This window comes from Electrophorus electricus, chromosome 12 (assembly GCF_013358815.1).
Source record: "Electrophorus electricus isolate fEleEle1 chromosome 12, fEleEle1.pri, whole genome shotgun sequence".
NCBI classification, from domain to species: domain Eukaryota; kingdom Metazoa; phylum Chordata; class Actinopteri; order Gymnotiformes; family Gymnotidae; genus Electrophorus; species Electrophorus electricus.
In genome coordinates this window covers 14,633,803-14,657,973 of record NC_049546.1, presented here as the reverse complement: position 1 = coordinate 14,657,973, position 24,171 = coordinate 14,633,803, and the positions used below count along the sequence as shown (strand labels likewise).

The following is a 24,171-nucleotide window of genomic DNA, read 5'->3' as shown; positions in this document are numbered from 1 at the left end:
GACTTGTAAATCTTTCACCTCTTCATACACTTCCTTTGTTCATCTTGTTCAATAAGTGATAGCACAAAGACTCAGCAGTGTATGTGTCAATTTTTCATACATACACATGCCTGTGTTATTTAACACAGTAAACAAATCAAATCATTCTTTAGATGCAGATGGGGTAATACACAGGCATGTGTATGTGTTATAAAAGGAAAGAGATCAATCCTCTCTGAAAGAACTTGAATGTTAATACACTGAGGCACACCTTGCAATTTACCTTCCCAGCCCTTAGCAGTGATGCCTGCCTGGCTGTGCCAGTCTGATAAAGAATATTAGTCCTTTCTTTCCTCCAATGATTTCTCTTCTTGCTGTTAGTAATGACTCATGGATCCAGCAGGGAGGTCAGCAGCATGCAGATTAAGGCATACATAAAAACCTAGTTGTTCATATCTGAGGAGAAAGAAAAGTGAGAAACACACAGAGCTTACTTCTTGGGTCTCCTATGTTGTTGATGCTTACATTTTAACATAGCAATCACTGCTTAACAGTAAACTTGTTTTTATTTACAATAAAGAAATTATTTAAGGTAGTACAGCATTAGTTTAGTGCAAGAAGGGCAATTAGCTTACTACACACTCACGTTAACTAAACATATTTTGTGTTCAATCTCTTTGCAAATGGGAAGTCTCAGCATAATTCTTTCATTATTGAGAGCATCCATCATTCACCACTTAACCTAAAGCACAGTGCAGTAAAGTTGAAAGTAATCCATCTCTATTAGTTTAATGACAATAATTGTAAATGTGCTGTGTAGAAAACAAAAAGAGGGAATAAAATACTTGAACTTTGAAAGAAAAAAAAGAAAAAGAATTCCCCAAATGTCACAGTGCATGAACTGCTGGAGGAGCAAGGTCATTCATTTAGTTCATTTGGAAATATTGTTATATAAAATGTCTTTTTTCCCTGAAAAAGATTTGGGGATTTTAATGAATGAAAACTATGGGGATTATTTTCTATGTCCTTTGAAATTTATATCACAAAGTCCTTTACATGATGCTGAAAAATCCAGACATTTTGCACAGGTATTGAGTGTCACACAGTACCTAACTGCTGAGATAGTGGAGGACAGCTCTTGAAGTCCCTTGGCGTTAGGTCCCATTGAAAGACAATCTGTATAGTCGAAGGACCAAAGAACAGTAACAATAAAAAGAGTATAATCATACAAATGTTTACTTTTTGAAGAAGTTTCTAGTTTGCTGAGGGCCATTTTACAGCAGCTAGCATATGCATTCTGCCCCTTTTCATTGTAAGTTAAAACAATATCCTAAACTAAAGGAAACAGCAATGGCTTTTAAACTGCCATGTGGTGGATTCTTTATCCCAATCAGAAATGCATAACTGGTTTCTCTTTAAGTTCATTCTGAGTGTGGAAAAATAACCCTATGCATTATTTATCAGATATTTTGTGCCTTTTATATTGCTGTAAGGCTTTCAGATTTGCATTTCTTTAACATGCCTTGGGGAGGTCCTTCAATCTCATGAAGAATAAATCTTAAAAATATGAAGTGATCAAACTCTAAGGTGTGGGAGTGGGAAAGCCTTGTGACCTTATGAAAGAGAAAATCCTCAAAAATGTAATTTTCCCATAAAGAGTATAGACATTGTTTTTCTGACAGTGGATATTATTATCACCAGACAATCAATTCTGTGACTGATCATTTTGGCAAATTTATATAAATAGAATGTAAACTGGGTTTCCAGTTGCTTCTTAACTAATTCTCAGTAATAGCAGGCTGATATGAACTCAGTTTTCAACCTAATTTTTATACTTTAGTAATGGCTACAGGTCATTCCATTGGCCAGCAAACCTCTGAACAATTTGCACATACACACTTTATACATTCTGTCCAGTACTGATAATTGACCCAGAGCTCCTTAAATGGACACTACTCTTTGAACAGACAAAATAATTTTTTATTTCAATTATTTTTTATTTTTATTTGGACTGTGGGTAGTCTTTACAAACCATAGTAAGGTATTATTAGTAAAAGCAGTTGGTGATTATAGCAACTTTTGACAAAAATGCTAAAGGTGACTTGTTTTTTCTTATAATTTATTTCTTATGATGTATTGCCCCCCGCACAAACAGGTGTGCAACCAGTAGTCTCAGATCTGAGACAAACACACACACACACACACACACACACACACACACACACACACACACACACACACACACACACACAGAGACAGAGACAGAGAGACAGAATATTGATGATAGCCTGTATACCGATGTAAACACAAAATGAAATAAATATTACCGATCACTAATAAAAAAGCTGTGGATGATTTAAAATCGTTTACACCTTTACGTAATGAAAAAATGTTGACGGAAACGAATATTTATTTGCAAAGCGAACACTGCCCCCTCTTCAATACAGGCGCACGTCGGAGTAAAGGCATTGCCAAAGCATCGGTCCACGCTCAAAGTAAGCGGACTACTGCCTCCAACAGCATTGCGGCTTTAAGATGATGGAGGCAGTGAATATTATTGGAGGCTCCTCCCTCCGTGGTGATGTCAATCGGAGGTGGAGAGGTAGGCAGTACTAGGAGGCTGAGTTCATGCAATACAACTGAGACTTCTTGGGCTTGGGCTCCGCGCACAGCTACTGCACAACGAGTATATCAGACTGTGTAAGTGACGCTGCACCAAGGCACACTTTAATCTTACTTCGTTTGGAAACGCAATCACTAATCTGCCCATGTATAAATTTTCCTTAATTTTTTGTATATCTCTGTTTCATTCTGCCAAACAGTGAGGGTGATAGAGTTCTTATCTCTGTGTCATGTAATGTGTGAGACAGTCCAAATTCACTAAAATAGTTGCTCTGTTCCCCCGTGAGAGTTCTCTGTCTGAATGATGAGTCCCCACCACCTTTTTTCCATCCAGAAGTGATTTATATTGAGTAAACGATTTGGATCACCGATGTATTAGTGTGTGTGGAATTGAACCAGTTACCCAAGATATCTGAGAAGGAATTACACCGCTGCTTCGAAAAGTAAATAACAAATGTTTTCCACCGTTCGCTTATGGACCATAGACTTTTTATGGACAGGATCGTTTTCTTTAGTTGGATATCGACTCATCAGTACAACAAGGCTATTTAATTCTCGCCAGTGAAGAGGATTTTCTTTTCATTCTTCACTTCAGTCTGGTTCAAGGCACTTCATTTCCTAAAGCAGTGATGTTGCTACGTGACGGGAATTGAGTATTCTATCCTATATTCACTAAAAAGGTAGGACGTCTTTTCAGTGTTGATTTTGTGGTTATTTGGATTGAAATGTAACCAAGCGGAGTGCACAGGATTTTACCGCGCACTTCAGATAATGCCAAATCCCATGTCGGCGTATGAACCCTACGTGAGTCGCATTGAACACGTTCAGGCTATTCATGTACTTCCTAGTGTTGGTAAAATAAATGAAAAAACGCAAGGAGCCGTTGGGATGAACTGATGATTCGGGTATGTATGCTAGGCCACGGCGTGAATGTCTATTTAATAATTAATATTTTTTTAAACGAAATTCGAATCGGATATTCTAACCAAGTTCGATTAATTCAAAACCATGTCATGGACATTTAGAACATAGCATTTAATATGAGTTTACGAATATTCCATGCCGACTATCTCGAAAACCAACGATCCACAGTATATCTGTTTGGATAATATGTCACGTTTGTTTCGTTGGTTATGCTTAACATGATACATGAAGTATCAATAAAACAATCGATGCTACTGCTAATGTATCCCGAAAAACGGACCGATTTAGCAAGAAAGTTAAGAGTACCCCTGTTACGCACACGCCCACACTTGGACTGTACAGAATTTGTTCAAAAAACTGTGGATGCCTTAACATTTTATAGCACCAGTATGACATCGTTACATAATCTATATGATGCACTGTGGACATAAATAAAGTACTGAGACAGTGGACTACCATCGACCTGTGATTTAACACAGTTTATTCGTCAAGAGCGAAGTGAATGATCCCTCTAGCTTTTTAAATGCCTAATTGATATGGCCTTCTGTGTGATACTTTGTTATTTAGCTCTAAACTACAGTCCGTTTCACTTGGAGAAGTCGTTAGTTTACAATAAGCAGAGATGCTTAAGACGCTTCATTTTCCAAATCGGCCGGTTGGGGGATTTTTCGGTAACGGCAGTCCTAATTTAGTCTTTAGCTAGTAGTTTTAAATGACATCGTTCCTTAGAGTTATACTGAATATGACGGAATATGATGTTTGCATAACTTTATACTTTCTTTGTACGCTAATTAAATTTCATACTTGGGTGTTTCTCACTTTGGTTTGGAGAGGGGTAATGGTAACAAGTCTTAAGGACTTTTTTTTTTAAACTAATAGCTATAAACATTACAAATAAATATACATACTCTTTATATGGTATAGGCATACCGATTTCAGATCTGCATTTTTACTGCATTTTACCCAGTGGTAACTGATTATTGTTTGGGGAGCGAATCAAACTTCAGTGGGCCTTTTATACTGAATCATATTTATCATTCCAGTGCTTCTGCACCTCTTGATTTGCTGCAGTAAAGAAAATATTAAACCAGTGACAGAACACAAATAAACAAGGTTTTTCAACTTTACACAAAACAAATTTTGTTGGGAGATATAGGTTTTTCAACCTAACAATATCTACTGAGCGTATATATTAAAAATGAATGTAGTTCTTCTATTAAACTTTCTAAAGTTTGACAGCTCCAAATCTGAAACCTTCATAAATGTTGCCTATGTAATGTAACCTCTTTTCAGTAGATACATAAATAAGTAAATTAATTAATGGAATAAAAAGTTCACATTTTCCTTATCCATGCATCTAGTGTGTAATAAATAAGCACACAGTATATATGAATATGAAATACTGGTCAATAATTTCACCAGTTTTTTTTTTTTTTTTCTGGTTTTGGATGGCATTTAAATGATTGTGTCTGGATTGCCTGGGGAATATGAATGCTCCTTCTGAATGACTGAAAAGAATGACCTAATTTTCATCTTGGAGAACTCAGAGTTTGTAATTGTCATCATCCTAGATACAATAAAGTGGCCCCATTAAATAAACAAATTACCATTACATTTGTCACAGTGCTCTTAGTTTTGTAAGTGGAATCATAAAGAGGAAATGTGCCCTAATACAGTTCAACTAAATTTTAGCGACCCTTAATTCATTAACGTATAATTATTGCTGAAATGTCCAAATGCTGCGTATTGTCAAGATGTACCAAAGCCCAAACATACCATTTTCATTGCTGAGTTGATAATGTAGTTGATGCTCGAATGTGGTGAAACTGTGGTAAAATGTGTTTGAGAAATGATGGCATATAGCTACATGATAGTGTTTAAATTTATAGTACATTACAATGTTATACAAATTTTTAGGACTATTCTTATTTTAATCATTAGAGTTCTAAGACCTAACTATGCTAGTTTTGATCTCATTCTCACCACTCTAGTGCCATCTATCGGCAGGTGATTTTTGGCATAGACAGTAGGAGTTTTGAACTAAATTCGTAGATAATAAGGGAAGGGGTAATGCAAATGCAACATTTTTTATTTTGTGTTTTCTATTTTATAGTTGGTGTAACCTTCTCTTTTCATGGATGTTATTCAAATTATTCTATATCTGGATTAGCCTATAGACAATAACAATAAGATGCTACTGTTGTTACTAAGGCACCAAAATACTTCATACAAGAAAAGTCACACACAGGAAAGAGAACAGTTTAAATTAAAACATTGCCATTTTTGAGTTCCCTTAAGAATTTTGTCCATTCTCATTGGAGTCTTTCCTTTTCCTTTATTGAGAACCTTTATTGAGTCTGAAAGACTTTAATGATAATAGTCATTTCACTTAGATGATACTTATATAAACAGAAAGTAATTTATTTTGCAGGGAGGGGCATTATGTGTGTCACAAAAGCAAAAGAACCTTGAAACCTCTCAGACTTTTTGGGCTTGAGGTTATTTCTTGTATTTACCAAATTATGTTTTGCATTCTTTGCACAACTAAAATCTGAAACAGATGTACATTACACATACCCACAGTAAATTGACTGATGGTGGTCTTAACAATTAAATAAAACATTTTGTTAAGCTTATTTATAGACCAAATTAGCACGGTCAAAAATTCTGACAGGGATTAATGGATCATCATAATGGACAAACATCCACACACTTTTCTCTTGGCTGGGTCTGAGTGTGAGTTATTTTGTCAGTGTCGTGACATGGCTCTTTGAATACATAATCATTGCTGATGGCAATAAATCGACTGCATTGCATTCACCACATCATCTTATCATTTTCAACTGACAAATTATTTAATGTGTTAATACCTTAATATTGATCATGCATGGGTCTTATGATTAGAATAGCAAACAACAAATCAATCTTGTGTTTTAATATGGTTATACTTTTTAAACTGACTTAATCTTTAAACTTTGCATGTCTGTTTTGTTTTTTTTTGTTTTTCTATCATTCCACAACTGTCCACTAGAAATTCAAAGCTGGTACTCATATGAGATTCATGGTGTGTTAAAAAAATAATGAAAAAAAAAGACATGCACAGCCTCAGTGGATTATAAGAATGACATCTTGACTAGAGAGAAGCGAGAGCATGTCCAGGAGACTGCTGAACATCTGGCAGGGGGCCTCATGCTGCTGATGGCAAGAGGTTGAGGGCAAACTCCAACAAGACATTTAAATGTCAAAGAAAAGCACAGACATGAGGGTCTCTGAAATCCATGAGGAGAACAGTACTTGACTGATAAAAATTAATGTGTTATATTAAGTGACATGCTTTAAGCACTTGTTCCAGATTACCTTCCATAAGCAACTTTAATAATTCAGTGAAACGCCTTCATGGTTTAATTACAATTATGATTTAGCCTCATTGTTATAATTTATGAATATGCACCCACTCCCAAGAATTTGTCACCCTTGGTCCATAGACAGTAGACACCTTTGATCCATACAGTCAATTATTCAAGAAAAAACTCCCATCGTAATGTAAGATGAAGCGCACTGGGAATGAAGAGATGTGCTCCTTCTTGACAGTTCAGCTCATAATAAAAACAGGCAGCTCAGTCTATCACATTGTCATGTAAAGCGATCCAGAGCTGGTGTGTTCCACAGCCCAGGCTCCAGAGAGAAAGGTGGCTTTTGCCTACTCTGTGGAATCTATGGTCCAGTGCTCAAAATAGATCACCGGAACCCAGTGGAAGTGGGAATATGTCCTCACTAACACTTGCACATGTAATTTCTCTCACCATGTTCTCCCAATACCTTGGAAAGAGTTTTTCTGAAGATTGAGAATGTTGAACTGCAAAGCCTTGCAAATCTATCTAAAGCATAGTTTTAAGAGAGCAAGTCCCAAAAGTAAAACTTAGTATAAAATGGCAATACATGTTTTGCAACAAGATAAACTGTCCTAAATATGGGGAAGAGTGACATGTGGGCTCCCTTGTGGACTTGTCTAATCCCAACTCCATGTCCCTGGATAGCAGAGCTTCTTACAAAATGCCAGACAGCACTCACTTTGAGCTGGTGCTTATTCTGTATACACTATTCTGTTCTATATATAAGTCATATAAGTTAAGCAGGGCTCATATTTACAATAATTTTGCATCTAATACTAGATTTGTGTAATTTGTGTATTTTATGCAAATAGGCAATCTGAGATTCATTGAATTTCTTCATTTGTATAACAAAGCTTGAAGGTGACAGTTATACACAGTATATTGAAAAATTCATCCCATGTCATCCTTAATGTAAGACTGAGCTACCTCAAAGAATCTAGATCATCTTTTCATCTTTTATTCACCACTCTGCATTGCACTTCTTAGTCAGTGAGTTTTTATTATGCATTGTTGGGTGCAGTCTTGGATTCCTTCAAGCTTATCACAGGACAGTAGGTGAATAGTAATTGTTAATTTTTGCATGCTAAAAAAGATTATACGAACTTCAAAGCAAAGCAAAACATGATCTCCTTGTTTTTCCAAAGGACAACACATAGCTACCAGTTTTCGAGGCAGTGTGAGGAATAAACCATTCATTGATCACTGTCATGTAAATCACATATGTGGTGCTCCACTGTCCAGCACAGCTTTAATGAGTCTCTCCAGAGGTCAACCACTTAATGTTGTCTGCGTGAAATGGAATATTTTCTGACAGCACAGACCTGAGCTATGACCACTTACTGTTGTCTGTGAGAAATGGAATATTTTCTGACAGCACAGACCTGAGCGATCCTCTGTTTGCAGTTCTTCCACATCAAAACAAGGTCTGTGATCCCTGTATATTTAAAGAAGTCATCATTTTGCAGAGGGCTGATGGAATCCTGATGGTAAATGTCATGGTAGGATCATCAACTTGATGAATTTTTGATCGGTGAAAGTCCAAGCCTAGAGTACTGTGTCTCTGGCAATAGATCATGAATGCTTGGAGCATTTTGTTCATTAGACATCCTTAAACATGATATGCAATAACTACAACAGTGTTATAAAGAATATATATTTACAACTTGTGCCCCCCACAATATGTTTTGAATATACTGTTATGAAATGTTCTGGGGGCAGGGGGATGTACAATGTATTCTCTTTGTTCCTGTCCCACTATCTCATATTAAAATTATTAATATGTTAAAGTTATATTTTAATATATCATTCCTTCAAAAAAGACTGCACAAGGGTCTGTCAGCTCTTGGGGCAGAGCTTTTTGGAGTCAAGCAAATTAACGATGCATAGATGGTACTTTTTAAACTTGCATATTGTTACCATTGCCTTGATTAAAAGAAAAGGAAAAAACAGTAGAATGGCTTTTCAATGTGCCTGGGGATACTGCAGAAATCACATTTTCATACAGAAATATCTCAGTATATGAAACTGTAAAATAACAATACTCAATTTTTTTAGGTGCCACACATCTTCCCCTTTTCCCACTAGTTTTCAATGACCTAGTTGAGCTGCTGGTGTGTAGTGAAGGCTTCAGCCCTCTGGCAACTTTTATTTATATAACTGCCTGACAGGATTGATGTAGTCATTGAACTGGCAACAAACACTGAAATGCTGATTCATATATCATGTCAGTTTTTTTTTTTTTTAGAAATATGGCTTTGTTTTAGTCTGTGGGATAATTATGATAGTTTAAGTATTAGCTTTTTTTAATGCTCAAAAAACACATTATTGTGAATAACTGCACAGAATATTCAGACATTTTATATTTTAGGCTATGAATACACTATGGAGAAAACAGTATAGCTATGTATCTTAAAGCCATAGGCTTTATAAATGCTAGATCTTAAAAGCAGATCTGTTAGAGATTATTGTTCAAACTAAAGCAGCAACTGATTGTATATTTGTTTATTTCAGGTGGTTAACTAGTTTAAGTAGGTTGATTGTCAAAGTGAATCTATAACAACCCCTTAACCATACAGCCTGCATTTTATGGTGGGTGCCAAAGGTTAATTGTGTTGAACATCACTAAATGGTGTCCCATAGATTTAAGAAGCAAGCTTATTCCTCACTTGTTAAGATGTGAAAGGTCGGTTGGAAAATCCCAGGAAAGAAAATAATGCTAATTATCATCTAATGTGTAATTGTGTATTACATGGTAGTGGATACAACAATTATCTTTTCCCTTTCTGTTCTTATTACCACAGAAATTGCAGACCTTACAAGAAGAGATCTCCACCCACTCTGAGCATGGACTTGGCGAGTGATGCCCATACTCTGGTGCTTTTTCTCACCTGCCTGGCATCACTGTGCTGGGCCCAGGAGAAAGACTACACGGTGAAAGAGGAGCAGCCAGAGAACATGCACATTGGGAACCTGCGCAAAGACCTAGACCTGAGCCTGGACCCAAACATTAAACTGTCCTCAGCCCTGCAGTTCAAACCAGTCTACAAAACAGGTGATGTGCCTTTGGTTAGAGTTGAAGCAAGCACAGGGGAGATATTCACCACAGCTAATCGCATTGACCGTGAGAAGCTCTGCTCTGGAGTTTTTAGCGAGAAGCGCTGCTTCTATGAGATTGAGGTGGCTGTGCTGCCTGATGAGATCTTTCGACTGGTTAAAATCCGTTTTCTCATTGAAGACATCAATGACAATGCTCCGCTGTTCCAGTCTACTGTGATCAACATCTCTATCCCTGAGAATACAGCAATCAACAATCGCTATCCAGTACCATCTGCCTTTGACCCTGACGTGGGGATAAATGGAATCCAACACTATGAGCTCGTCAAGGTATAATAATCTCTTGTGATTAACTAACTGCCACTGACATTAAATGTATAGTTAATGGCTGTGGGGAAAAGAGCATGTGGTTTTTTTTTTATGGTTTTTTATGGTTAACTGTGGCAAGGATAGGAACAATATGCAGACCATGCATTTTCTCACAACTAATCGATGTTATATGAGAAACTAGTTCAATATTCACAGTGTCTTATTATAGTCTGCCTAAACTAGAAAGTAGGATAATGGAATGAATTCTTTTAAATTAAGTACAGGACCTAATATGTCACAGATGGATTTCATTTTGCGGATTTTGATTCTGCATATGGAATATAATACCAATCGAACATCCTGTACTAGCAACTCAGGTAATGGTAAATTTATTTTCATAAAGTGTATCATTTGTTTCTGCACAGCTAGTCAAAATACAATTTTTTATAATTACACTGAAGAAACAAATGTCAAGGAAATGTGCACTGAGATTTGATTAGGACTACAACACATTCTAAATGAATAAGTCAAATCTGTCATTAATGTATACAAGGGTAATTAGTACCTTTTCTTATGAGAATTTTACATTTACCTGACACTTTTATCCAAAGCAACCTACAATTATGACTGAGTGCAACTTGAGCAGTTGAGGGTCTTACACAGGGGCCCCCACAGTGGCAACTTGGCAGAGATGGGGCTTGAACCAGCAAGCATCCAACTTTTGCTACAAATCAAGTACCTTAACCACTAAACTCTTTCAGTTTGATTATCGAAGTGGTGTTATTGGTATGATGCAGTGCCGTTATATAGATTGTGCCATACCATGGATACCATGATGGGCTAAAAACTGGCAAACCAGAAACATCCCCAAACTGAAACAACTGAAACTGGCAAAAAAATAAGTTCCCTAGTTATATAAAAAACATTGAAAAAACACTTAAATTTTAGACTTACATTATATATATATATATATATATATATATATATATATATATATATATATATATATATATATATATATATATATATATATATATATATATACACACACACACACACACACACACACACACACACACACACACACACACACACCTGGAGAGACATTCTCATCCTCAGTATGGTTAAACTTGATTAGAATTATGGACCTCAGCAGAGCAGTTTCTGCATGTACAGAAAGAGGTCAGATATGATAGAGTGCTAGGGCTAACACCTCTTTGCCCATTGATAGTATGTCCTATGAAGAGGAAGCTGTGTTGAATACCATGGACAGGCTTTATTGCTACCCCAGTTTTAATTGTGGTGTCATATTAATTGTTCCATCAGCGTTTGTATTGCTGTGACACCTGGAGCAAGGAAGGAAAGCCATGCAATACCATGCATGGCTTTCCATTAGAAGAGATTTTATCACTTAAAGGGAGCCTTTTTACAAGTTTTGTCTATAGGTGTGTGGATCATATCAGGCTCAGGGGATGAAGACATTGACTTTTCTCTTGTGGGTTCTACCCCACACATTGTTATTTTCATTCCCCTATGTAAGCACTCTAACTCCATAGATACCTGTAATGCTGTTTTAATTTAGCATATTATGCTTTTGTTAATATTTTCTTCTTCTTATCTTTGGAATTGATCAATTTAATGTCAAACAAGGAATGACAACTAAGTGACAAGACTTTTTCAGTTCAAATGTATTGACTGTAGCGATGGCACGATGCCAGTTTTTCTGTACTGATCCTATACAGATATCTTTTATTTCAACAGTACCCAATTTTGATGCCGATCTTATTATATTTCATTTACAAATATAGCTATTCAGTTTTTTAGGTAAAAATTTTTGTTTGTTGAAGTTGTTTGGAATTTTTTTTATGTGTGCTGTATTATATGTTTTATTTCAACAGATATAATGCATGGATACACACACACACACACACACACACACACACTCGCTCTCTCTGTCTCTCTCTCCCCCTCTCTATCTCTCTGCTCTAACACCTGCCTCACTCACTGACTCCGGAGTGACTATAGTTCGCCAGCATATTTTTATGTCATTACTGAATGCAAATGTAATTCCACATCAACTGCCTTTGACAGTGGTGAATCACTGTTCTTCCCACTTCACACCTCACATACCCCAGGAAAGTGTGTACTATGGCAACCTGTTCTATGAGACTCTCTTCACTAGACCTCTGCTTGAAACTAATAGTACACTTATAAGATGATTATTGTTTCTAAAAAAAAAGTTATCTTAAATTAGCTTACTCTGCAGCTTCTTATTAAAATTTTCCAGTCTGCCTTAAAATTCAGCAGGTATAGTGGCAGTTTGTCTGTTTTATACATGTTTGTGTACTAAAGCCATGGTAATTAACTTAGAGAAGGTAGAGATTTTTTTTTTTCCTTTAGAGAAGGAGTGGGCTTTACTTTCTCTCAGGTATTCTTTGTCCTCTCTGGTTCCATTTCTGTTAGTTTTCTGGTGCTCATTCTTGTTTCCCCTACCATGGTCTTTCTTTACTTCACTGGCAAATTGGAATGAATAAACGGATTAATAAATAAATCACTGCTAGTCCTGGATTGGTGGCAGTGAACAGTACTAAAACGCTATTTTGTCTCATTTAAATGCTCGTTTAAATGCTCTCACTGTTGCCCCACCCAGATTACATGATCATAATGCAAGTCATCACATGTGTGAGGGTGCATGGATATTTGCATTTGAATATGTTTCAATTGTAAATGTGAAGAAACTTCTACAGTTTAATTACAGCTGTGCATAAACTTCACTCAAACTAACCCGGCTATTATCACATGATATGCAGTATGCTGCTGCAAATGTGGATGTGCTATTTTCAAGATGGATTTGTGACCATATTGGATAATTCTCCTTAAAAGTTTCTCTCCCAATATCCAATCCAGCATTTTTTTGCAGATATAGAACTGATGCCATCTCTAATTGATTATAATGACTGCATTTGAGTGTAATTAATTTCTATTTTTTGAATATAATTATCTTCTAAAGCTAGTTCTGCAAGTCCTGCAAAGATGTGTTTGATAGTTGTGAGAAAAAGCTATCAAATAGGATAACTATGGCTAGTCAATGAAATGTAATGTTTTGAGTTTCCTAAACCCTGGGTAGTCAACATGAATAAATGTAAAACATATCTGAAGTTCCAGGGTAGATTGATATTGCTGACTAATTTCTATTAGTGTTCTAGACAGAACTGGTCAGTGGAGGAACAGAGGAAGCTTCCAGCCATATTGCTCATTGTTTCATTTGATTCCAGAATTAATTACTGGCTGGTTTTTGGCTGAGAACTTGGTTTAGAATTGGTCCAAGGAGATGTGTTCTGGTTTCAGCCAAATGATTTAAATCTGATCACACCCAGTAGCAAAAGAGACAGAATAAGACCATGTTCAGGGCTTGAGAAATAGAATATTTAAATCTTCATAGCCTCTTTCATTAGTCTATACTGGAAAACCACAGTATATTCAGTGCATTTATATATGCAAGGGCTTATGCACATATACTGTATATAGACTTTCAGTCAGTGTTGACATCATACAGTCATTTTATTGGTTTACAATGCTAGATACTTAACCTAGTCTGCATTCTTAGTGTGGAAAAATATATGTAAGCTGAAACCAGTTAAAACTGAAATAGCAATAAAATCCCATCCTGAGAAAATGCTGTCATTAGGTTATTTGTCCTGATAGTACTGGGATCCATTACAACCTGCCTTGCATATAACTTATTGCATATAGGAAAACTGGTACCATTTTCAGTGTCTTTGATGTTATCTACTGTAAGTCAGTTCTTCAAAAGAAGCAGATTTAACTCATATATTTCTCATAATAAGATGCAGGTCAATGAGTATAAATATGCAGCCAGTGTACATATTTCTTTCATATGATTGTCACGTCCCTTGGGCTAGTCATTCATGCTTATTTGACTCTTTCTTAGCCTGCATGAATGTAATCAAAATCCCCAAGTCTCATTTCATATGAGCCAGACTTGTACATAAGTGATGATTGATAACTCTTACAGCCTTTGGAAACAGAAAAATATAACTCATTATATCCTTTGTGTATTTTCTGCAGTTGCCTGTGTTAAAGAAAACCAAACATAGACATCTAGTCAAAAAGATCTTATCTTCACATAGCTCATAACCCCAGGTAACAGTGGATATTTTACAAAGTCATAACTACATAAAGAAATACATATTTACTTTTTATTATAAATAAGCATAGAAAAACAACAAAAAGATTTGCAAACAATGGGGAAAATCTGTTGTAAATAACATGCATTTAATGCAGTTAATTTGAAGGTAATGGGTACACATTTAATGTTAATTATTTTTAGGATTCCAAAATTAGCAGTAACACTATAGTCTGTGCCAAGAATGACCGAAGGAAATATGGTACGTGTTTCTGAAGTACATAAAAGCCTAATTTTGTAAATACTATGTATGTTGCCCTATGGCCTAAGAAAGTTGCCAGTAAACTGCAGTTTGTTGTTGTCATACCAAATTAGTCAACTCGACCCTTTACATGGGAAGTGCATACATCTTATTAATCTTTGAAATATGTGCCTAGACAGAGTAATCTTTCCCTGCATTATGTATACCATGAGACTTATCTCTTAGGGAAGATGCTTTTCTTGTTTTACCATGAACATATTTCTGACAGAATGGTGTTCAGAGTGCCTCATTGTTTCTCAGAGGTGTTTGACTCTCTTTGAAACCCATTTTTTTTCTTTCCTGCTATACCTCAGAAGGATGTTACCAACTATGTTACCAATTTTAAGATGCTCTGTGTAGCCTGATCTGTAATCGTAAATATTAGTGCTAGTTTTGAAGAGAAAGCAATTACTTTGAACAGTCAAAGCTGGGTTCTCGTGGGGATTATATATGTATTTTTTTCCTTGGTTATTACTTTTGCTTAGATTTAGCCCTCATTGGAAGAAAATCCTTTATTAATATGTGAGCTTTTTGCTCTAATCTAGGGTAGTCTTGTAGCACATTTAAAGTAGATCTTATTTTGACCTTCCTTTTTAAATGACTCTTAAAATATGAACTTGAAATTGGGTAATTTCTCCTTCCTATATAAATAAAATAAATAATAAAGTTAAACTAGAATCTCATTTTGGGTACAGCATAGCAGAGTACTTTGGAGGGGGAATAGGGCTACATCCTCAGTTTAATTAAACTACCACTATGAGGCTGGCCAATGTACCTTTGTGACCTGATCTCATCCATTTGTTTTGTACTCCAGTGTCACTGCATTTGAATATCAAAGTGGGCACTTTTGTCTGAATAACCCATTAAAAAAAAAAAAGTAAAATAAACATCTTGAAGAAGAATTTAGGAATTGTAAACTATACCCAAAAAAGTACAGGCCTTCCTATAGTGACTATATAACAGGCCTTCTTCTACTGATTGGTACATTCATTTCTATATAGACAGCCAAAGTTTAATGTCACCTAAATTCCCTTTCAAATTATTTTTTGGCACCTTTGTTTAAAATTTTGAACTTATTTAACTTCAAAAGAAAATGGCACAGGATGAAATATGCAGAGGAGTGGATGCTTCATAGGAATATGGATAACCTGTGTGCAGGAGCTAGAGTGTGCATAAGGTTTTAGTTTATAAGTGAATCATATACCCTGGTTATTTTTCTCATGTCAATACTCATATTTTTTAATAGTATTAAAGAACTTTAAACTTTAAAGGTTTGGTGGTGCATCTTCAATAAACATATATTTAAAGTCAATAAACTACACCTCTTTAAATGTATTTGGAAAATGATTTCAAGCAGCACAAAATAAAACATCTTTTCTATAGCACATAAAAAAAATCACAGCACATTTCTTTTCTCTTTTTCAGAGTGTAAGTGAATTTGGTCTGGACATCATTGAGACTCCAGAAGGAGACAAGTGGCCACAGCTCATAGTACAGCAGAACCTGGATCGAGAAACCAAGGACACCTTTGTGATGAAGATAAAAGTGGAAGATGGCGGTACGCCTCCAAAGTCCAGCACTGCTATCTTGCAGGTTACCGTCTCAGATGTGAATGACAATCGTCCGGTGTTCAAGGACAATGAAGTGGAGGTGAATGTGCTTGAGAATGCCCCTATGGGGACATCAGTCACACAACTCCATGCTACTGACGCTGATCTGGGATCCAATGCTCAGATCCACTTTTCCTTAAGCAACCAAATCTCCCCAGCCAGCAAACGGCACTTTGCAATTGACAGCTTTTCTGGATTGATCACCATCAAGCAACCACTGGACAGAGAGTCTAACCCAGTTCACAAGCTGATTGTCCTGGCCAATGATGGTAGTGCTACCCCTTCAAGAGCTACTGTGCTAATAAATGTAACGGATGTTAATGACAACGTCCCTTTCATAGATACTCGGTATATAATGAACCCTGTTAATGGCACTGTATTGTTATCTGAAAATGCCCCTCTAAACACAAAAATAGCTCTAATTACTGTGACTGACAGAGATGCTGACCTTAATGGTAAAGTGACTTGTTACACAGATCATGACGTACCCTTTCGGTTGAAGCCAGTTTTTAACAACCAGTTCTTGCTGGAAACTGCAGCCCCCTTAGATTATGAGACTACTCGAGAGTATGCAATTAGGATTGTTGCATCGGATTCAGGAAAACCTCCTTTGAACACTTCAGCAATGGTCCTCATTAAAATCAAGGATGAAAATGACAATGGCCCAGTTTTCCCTCAACCAGAGATTCAGCTGTCTATCCCAGAGAACAATGATCCTGGAACACAGCTGATAAAACTCAGTGCCACAGATGCAGACAGTGGTTCTAATGCACTTATTCTTTATACTCTTGGCTCTGATGCACCTGATGGGTTTAACATTGACCTGCGGTCTGGTATCCTCTCTGTTAGCAAGAGGCTAGATAGAGAAAAACAAGAAAAATATTCATTCACAGTTATTGCCAGAGACAATGGCTCTAATCCTCTGCAAAGTAATGTCACAGTGAAGCTAATTGTCCAGGACCAAAATGACAACAGCCCAGCTTTCACACATCCAGAGTACAATTTCTATGTGCCTGAGAATTTGCCTTTGTATGGCACAGTTGGCTTGATTACAGTTACAGATGCAGATGCTTCTGATAATGCGGTGATCACCCTCTCAATCATAAATGGAAAGGAACATTTTATTATTGACCCCAAAACTGGGGTGATCAAACCAAATATTACATTTGACAGGGAGCAGCAAAGTTCCTATACCTTTGTAGTCAAGGCTGTGGATGGAGGAGTAATTCAAACAACTTCATATGCCAAGGTAACCATAAATGTTGTTGATGTCAATGACAATCGGCCTGTGTTTGTTATCCCGTCCTCCAATTACTCCTATGACCTAGTCCCTTTTACAACCAGCCCTGGCTCTGTGGTCACCAGAGTGTTTGCCATTGATAATGATACTGGCATGAATGCAGAGCTGCAATACAGCATTATAGGGGGGTCACCAAGAGGACTATTTGCTATTGAAAAACATACAGGAAACATTACCCTGCAAGAGAAGTTTGTTAATGCTGATCAAGGCCTTCATAGGTTGGTGGTGAAAGTCAAAGATTTGGGACAGCCAGAATCCTTGCATGCAATAGCCCTTGTTCACTTGTTTGTGAATGATACCATCTCCAATGCCACATTCATTCAGGAGCAGGTTCGCAAAAGCATGGAGACCCCTTTGGACAGAACTGTTGGGAACAATGATGTAATCCCTCAGACCAATGGCTATGTAATTGTTGTGATAGCCATAATTGCTGGAACTATGACAGTCATCTTAGTTATTTTTGTGACTGCTTTGGTACGTTGTAGACAGACACCCAGGCATAAAGTTGTTCAGAAGGGGAAGCAGAGTGGTGAGTGGGTATCACCAAACCAGGAAGGCCGTCAAATCAAAAAGAAAAAGAAGAAAAAGAAGAGATCCCCAAAGAGCTTGCTGCTTAACTTTGTGACTATTGAAGAATCTAAGTCTGAAGACCCTACCCATGAGCACATCAATGGAACTTTAGACCTCCCAGTTGAACTTGAGGAGCAGACAATGGGGAAGTATAACTGGGCCACTACACCAACCACTTTTAAACCTGACAGTCCTGACTTAGCCAAGCATTACAAGTCAGCTTCTCCCCAGCCTACCTTTCAGATCAAACCAGAGACCCCAGTGGCTCCTAAGAAGCACCATGTGATTCAGGAGCTCCCCTTGGACAACACATTCGTAGTTGGCTGTGACTCACTCTCCAAGTGCTCCTCCAGTAGCTCCGATCCCTACAGTGTCTCAGAGTGCAGCTGTCAAGGGAGCTTCAAGACACCTGGGCAAATCCACACCCGACAGGTAATTCACAAGTTCCTTTTTAACCCACTTCACTGCTCCTGCTCATCCACCTTGTCCTTAAGCTCTTCTTTTGGAATAACTCTGGGTGCAGGGTGGCAGGGGTATGGGCAGAGATTCAACCACACAAAAACTCAAACATGCATGAGCACCCATTAGCTATGACTATTGAGAAAGCTTTAAAAAATCTTACCCCTGATGATAAGGCATCTGTTGCATTTTTTGTGCTTGTAGACATAAATCAGGACAAACATTTCACTTCTAGACAAATATACAGAGACAGAAGATGCTGAAAAATACTGAGTAATTCATTAAAGGCTGAGAGCCTTTAAGAAAAAAAAAGATTTGATTATGTTATTCTGTGAATGTATTTTGTTTTTCTAGAGGATAATTGCATTCTGAATAGTAATTATTACACAAATGAGCCAAAAAAGGAACAAATGAGAGAAGTCCATCTTTAAAAACTGAGATTACAATACTGAGATTGGCAATCAAGCATGCTTGACAGCAAACCAGACAAGACAGAGTTGCATACCATAGGCACAGCTGAACAGATGCACAAGGCTGAAACAACTGTTTTCCAAAGAGCCAAAGGTTGTAAAGCTGTGCAGGGAATCTGATTATATTTTCACTACAATTCAGAATGCACTCTTTTGTCTCAGTGGGATATCACCAGCATTAATGAGAATTACGTTTATTTGAATAATGTGCTTATAATGTGCTTTATCTTTTGATTCCAGCCAAATATACTAAATACAAAATGGTTAATAAATGTAAAAAGCATACCAGGGAAATAAGTTGAAATCTTAGGTGGAAGGAGATGTGGCTTTGTAGCGATAGGTCTAGCATTCAGAGATGAAGACTGAGCTATGCAATTGTGGGTCAGAGAGATCAAGGTGAAGACAGAGCTTTGGGACCTAGAGACTTAAATAGAAGAAGCAGATTCACTATTAGCTTTTAGCACTATCCATTTTCCCCTGTCAGCCACTTGCTTCTTTAATGACCAGACTGGGACTCTCTGTTGTATTCACTCATTTCAAAGCCATCTTCTTGGCCAGACTGTGTAATATTGTTTGTTCTTTATTGTAGTAATTTCAGAATCCCAGACTTGTGAAAGGCAGTTGAGATCAAACATCTAGCTGTTTTACTTGTCCTCCTGAGTGCTCCTATCAGTATTTTTACTTTATTACATGTTTGAGGATGTTGGTTATTCAAGACACTAAAAGATGCTGTTTTGTATTTGCTACTGTAATTCTCATAGCTTTTTCTTCTTAAACGTATGTCCTTAATGCAGAAAATTCCTCTCCGTATATGTGTTGCAAATTAGAGTATATCCACTCAGATATAGTGCACGATGATTTAAGGTGACACCCACACGTAGCTGATAGCCCCTTTTTGCCATCAGCCCTTTCTTTCAAGATGCAGCTGAAAGCAATGTTCTGCCATGGTGCATTATACGTAAGCCTTCTTACATGGTCAGATGATAAAAGAACACAGTCTTTCTTCATAGTTTATTATTTCTTTAGACATGTTGTTATACTTTACGGTTCAGGTTCATTATATTGTGAAACATTCAAAACATTTGTTTAAGGTCTTAAAATATTACATCAGATTTTACCAGAACGTGTTTGTGATACACAGACCTAAAAAAGTACCTGGACCAGATTCCATTTCCCTGATTTAGCTCTAAAGCTGCTAAATTTATTTCATACTCCACACTGAGTTTAATGGCATGTTTCTAGGGGAGAATGTTTTCTCTCTTGTGTACATCTTAAGGACATCCAGTATGCCATTGTTTCCTTATTCCTTTTTTCCATCATGAACCATTCAGGGTTTGCCTTAAGAAAATGCTTAGGCTGAGGAGGCCATGGCAGAGTACAAATAATTAGCATTCTTCTTTAAGCGTATGTATGAGAATTTAAGTTACTGGAGCGGCTTCCTGATTCAATGCCTTCTTGTGTGCTGAATCCTTAATTAATGTTTTGCAGCCCAGTCATGTCATTGTTACCACTGTAATTAAAATGGAGAAATTGTTTTGCCAGTGGTACACAAAATACTGCTCACTTATAGCTTTCCATCCGTTATCCACATGTTTGCCAAGCGATTATATTTTTCAGACAAAGCTACCTATGCTAACACACCTGATGATAAACTTGTATAACCTGCAAATTTGTTTTACATACTAAACATGTCCTTTAAATGAAATAAACTTATCCAACACTGGTATAGTGGCACATCACTTTGATGGTGCAAAAATGAGCTAGCAGAAACTGAACCCAATACAATGATTGACCAGAACCAAAAAGCAAACTGATATATTTCTTTAATATATATATTTGTGTGTGTGTGTGTGTGTGTGTGTGTGTGTATATATATATATATATATATATATATATATATATATATATATATATATATATATATATATATATATATAGACATATATCTCAGAGAATGGGTAGCTGGGAAATATTATAAAACTATAATAAAAGTAACACAAAAAGTTTCAACTCATGAAATTATTCATATAGGTTACTATGGCTATGTTCACATTACTAGCCACATTGTTAAATTCCAATTTTTTGGTCAGATCGGATTTGCCTGTCTTTGATGGTTCATAGATTTGTTCTCTGAAATGTCATGCATGCACAAATTGATATGTTTTTGCATGAATCACCTACATCACCACCAAAATAAATGTCCTATTTGTGAGACTCATAGTATTAAAAGTAGTACAATGGACACTAATATCTCAAACTGACAAACTGTTTTTCAGCTGATCCAGTTAAGAAGTCAAAAGAAAATGCCAGACATTTTCGATGCTACTGCTGTCATTGTTTTGCTCTCAATTGTTATTTTACTGGTACTGGCTGGTGACAACAGTGCTAAGGAATAGATTATAGGTAAAAATGTCTATAGGTAAAAAAGCCACGAGTTCCAATCTGACCGTACTCATTCATGTCGCATGCCTAATTTGAAAAGATAAGATTTGTATGTCCAAACAACACAAAAAACTGAGAATGGTACTAATCAAAACTGTGCATTAGTATGGCTGCAGGGACTCACTGCTGTGTGCATGCCTACATGTCCCTTCTGGTCATATTTTTGAAGGGTTCTGTAATGTAAATATAAATCTATTAGCAAAATGACAGGAAATCTGATGAATGAAATTTATGATTTCCATTACAGGGGTTGGCCATATATGTATATATATATATATATATATATATATATATATATATATATATATATATATATATATATATATATATATAAATAAAGATAGATAGCTAGATTGATATTCAAAATTGTAGTAAAGTCACGGTATGGCCCCTCCTCGCTAACGTCTCCCTCTGTGTGTGCATTTATCCATATGGCCACGCCCTCCGTGTGTTTCACACCTGCTTCACGTTATGTGTTGTTATTGTGTGAGTATATAAGTCTTTTGTTTAAATGTGAAAATTGTCTGTGTTTAACCATACGATAGCCTGCGAGCTATGTCATCCTTGTTATTTGTGCGATGTTTCACACGACTCATCCTTGCATCCTGCTCTGCCTCCATGCAATACAGAATCATGGGCAGTGGTAGCTCAGTGGTTAAGCTGCCTTGTATTTGGAAAATTGCTGGTTCAAGCCCTGCCACTGTTGGGCCCCTGAGCAAGGCCCTTAACCCTCAAGTTGTGCACAGTTATAGTTGTAAGTCATTTTAGATAAAAGCATCAGCTAAATGCTGTAAATGTAAACACTGACCACAGAAGGATGCCAGAAAAGAGGAGCAAGAAGGAGAAAAAGGGGAGGAAAGTGTGTGACTGTTCCTCCCCAGCCCTTATGGGGAAACACCCCATAATCCTGGGTACTCTCCACACTGGTACAACAGGGGAGAGTGCTCCTTGAAATTTTTTGGGGGGCCCTGAGAGTAGTACAGGGTCAGACTCGGCAGAATTCTACAGACCCTAGATGGGCTACCAGAACTGGTATGATGGTGACCAGTTTCCAGGGTCGGAGTCCGTGGGGTCCTATTATCCATACTGGGACCTGTGTGTGTGTGCGTGTGTGTGTGTTCGTTTGTCTATATGGCCACGCCCTCTGTGTGTTTCACACCTGCTCCTCATTGTGTGTTTTTAGTGTGTGAGTATATAAGTCTTTTGTTTAAATGTGAACATTGTCGGTGTTTAACCACATGATAATCTGCGAGCTATGTTGTCCTTGTTATTTGTGCGAATAAACGTGTGATTGTGACACTGGCCCGAGTGTCACAGAACATGACGCACAGACCCCCTCGACGCTTAGAGACATTTAATAACATAGAACATACAAGACAACGCTGGCTCTCACACAAAACACAAACGGTGAACATTCTTACATTTATGATGTGAACATTAATAACGCTGACAAAGACTAATCAGTAACAGTGATTCTACAAAACATTTAACTACATAAACAACTACAATGACCCACACACTAACTGGGGTTTAAATAGACATACAAACACATTACAATTAACCCAATGCAGGTGTGTGTCCTTATGGAGGGCACGGCCACAAACAAACGTTGTTCCCCACGCGGAGGGCCGTACCACGTGACTCATGGGGGGAGCATTTCATGACAGTCATTGTGTATCACACAACTCGCCCCCACATCCTGCTCTGCCTCCATGCGTTACAACACAAGGTTTGGCAGCAATGAAGTTGGGAATCTCAAAGAAAAATAACTGATCTGCACTTTAGAACCTGGTGGAATTTATGTTATTATTTTGCAAACCTACCATCATCAATTGACTTTGTTGTTTTTTCTTAAAGAAGTAAGCAAAAGAATAAACTGAACATGTAGCTATTGTGTAGTTTATTGAGATTCTATTGTATTGCAGTCATTATACTAATGCTATGTCTATTTTGAATGTTTTGTATTAGGTGGTTTAGAGACTTAGAGATTTAGTACATTTAGGCCCCTGCTATGGAGGAAAACAGCTCTGCATTTTCCATTGATTTGCATTGTGCACTTATCTTTATTGATTTTAAACCTAAATTCCCAATAAGATGTTGCATGTTGCAAATAAAATTAAAAACCCTGATTTAAGGTTTGACATGATTTCAAGTTGCAAAACAATGCCAAGAAGAGACCACTGGTGGCTTAAAGCGATCAACAGACAGGAGGGTTGCCATAACCAAGGGCAGTGGTAGCTCAGTGGTTAAGGTACTTGATTTGTAATCATTTGTTTGCTGGCTCAAGCCCCACCATTAGTTGCTATGGACAAAGACCTTAACTCTCAATTGCTAAAGTTGTACTTGGTCATGATTGTAAGTTTCTTTGGATAAAAGCATCAGCTAAGTGCTGTTATAGGGACTGTGTGATCTGGATTGCGTGCTGACAATTTGTGTCAGATAGGTTGAAAAGTTAGCTAATTAATTCTGTGAGTATTTTTTACTTAAATAAAGAGCTGATGGAGAATAACATTATAATCAGGATTTGTTTTTAACATTTAGATACCAACCACTGGCTCATGTGTATTGACAAGTTCATACCTATTGACATAT

The 24,171-nt window shown here is 37.0% G+C and overlaps 1 protein-coding gene across 4 annotated transcripts in view; it reads left to right on the top strand.

Annotated features, from left to right (window-relative positions):
* The first annotated feature begins 2,650 nt into the window (after positions 1-2,650).
* The window catches only part of pcdh11 (protocadherin 11), a 162,331-nt gene continuing 140,810 nt past the window's right edge, over positions 2,651-24,171 (top strand). For all 4 annotated transcript variants that reach the window (XM_027017044.2, XM_027017062.2, XM_035532316.1 and 1 more), the window contains exons 1-3: positions 2,651-3,281; positions 9,719-10,301; positions 16,154-18,640. In XM_027017044.2, coding sequence (XP_026872845.2) covers positions 9,762-10,301; positions 16,154-18,640 — 3,027 coding nt within the window. In that variant the 5' untranslated portion in view covers positions 2,651-3,281; positions 9,719-9,761. The remainder of the gene's footprint in view (positions 3,282-9,718; positions 10,302-16,153; positions 18,641-24,171) is intronic.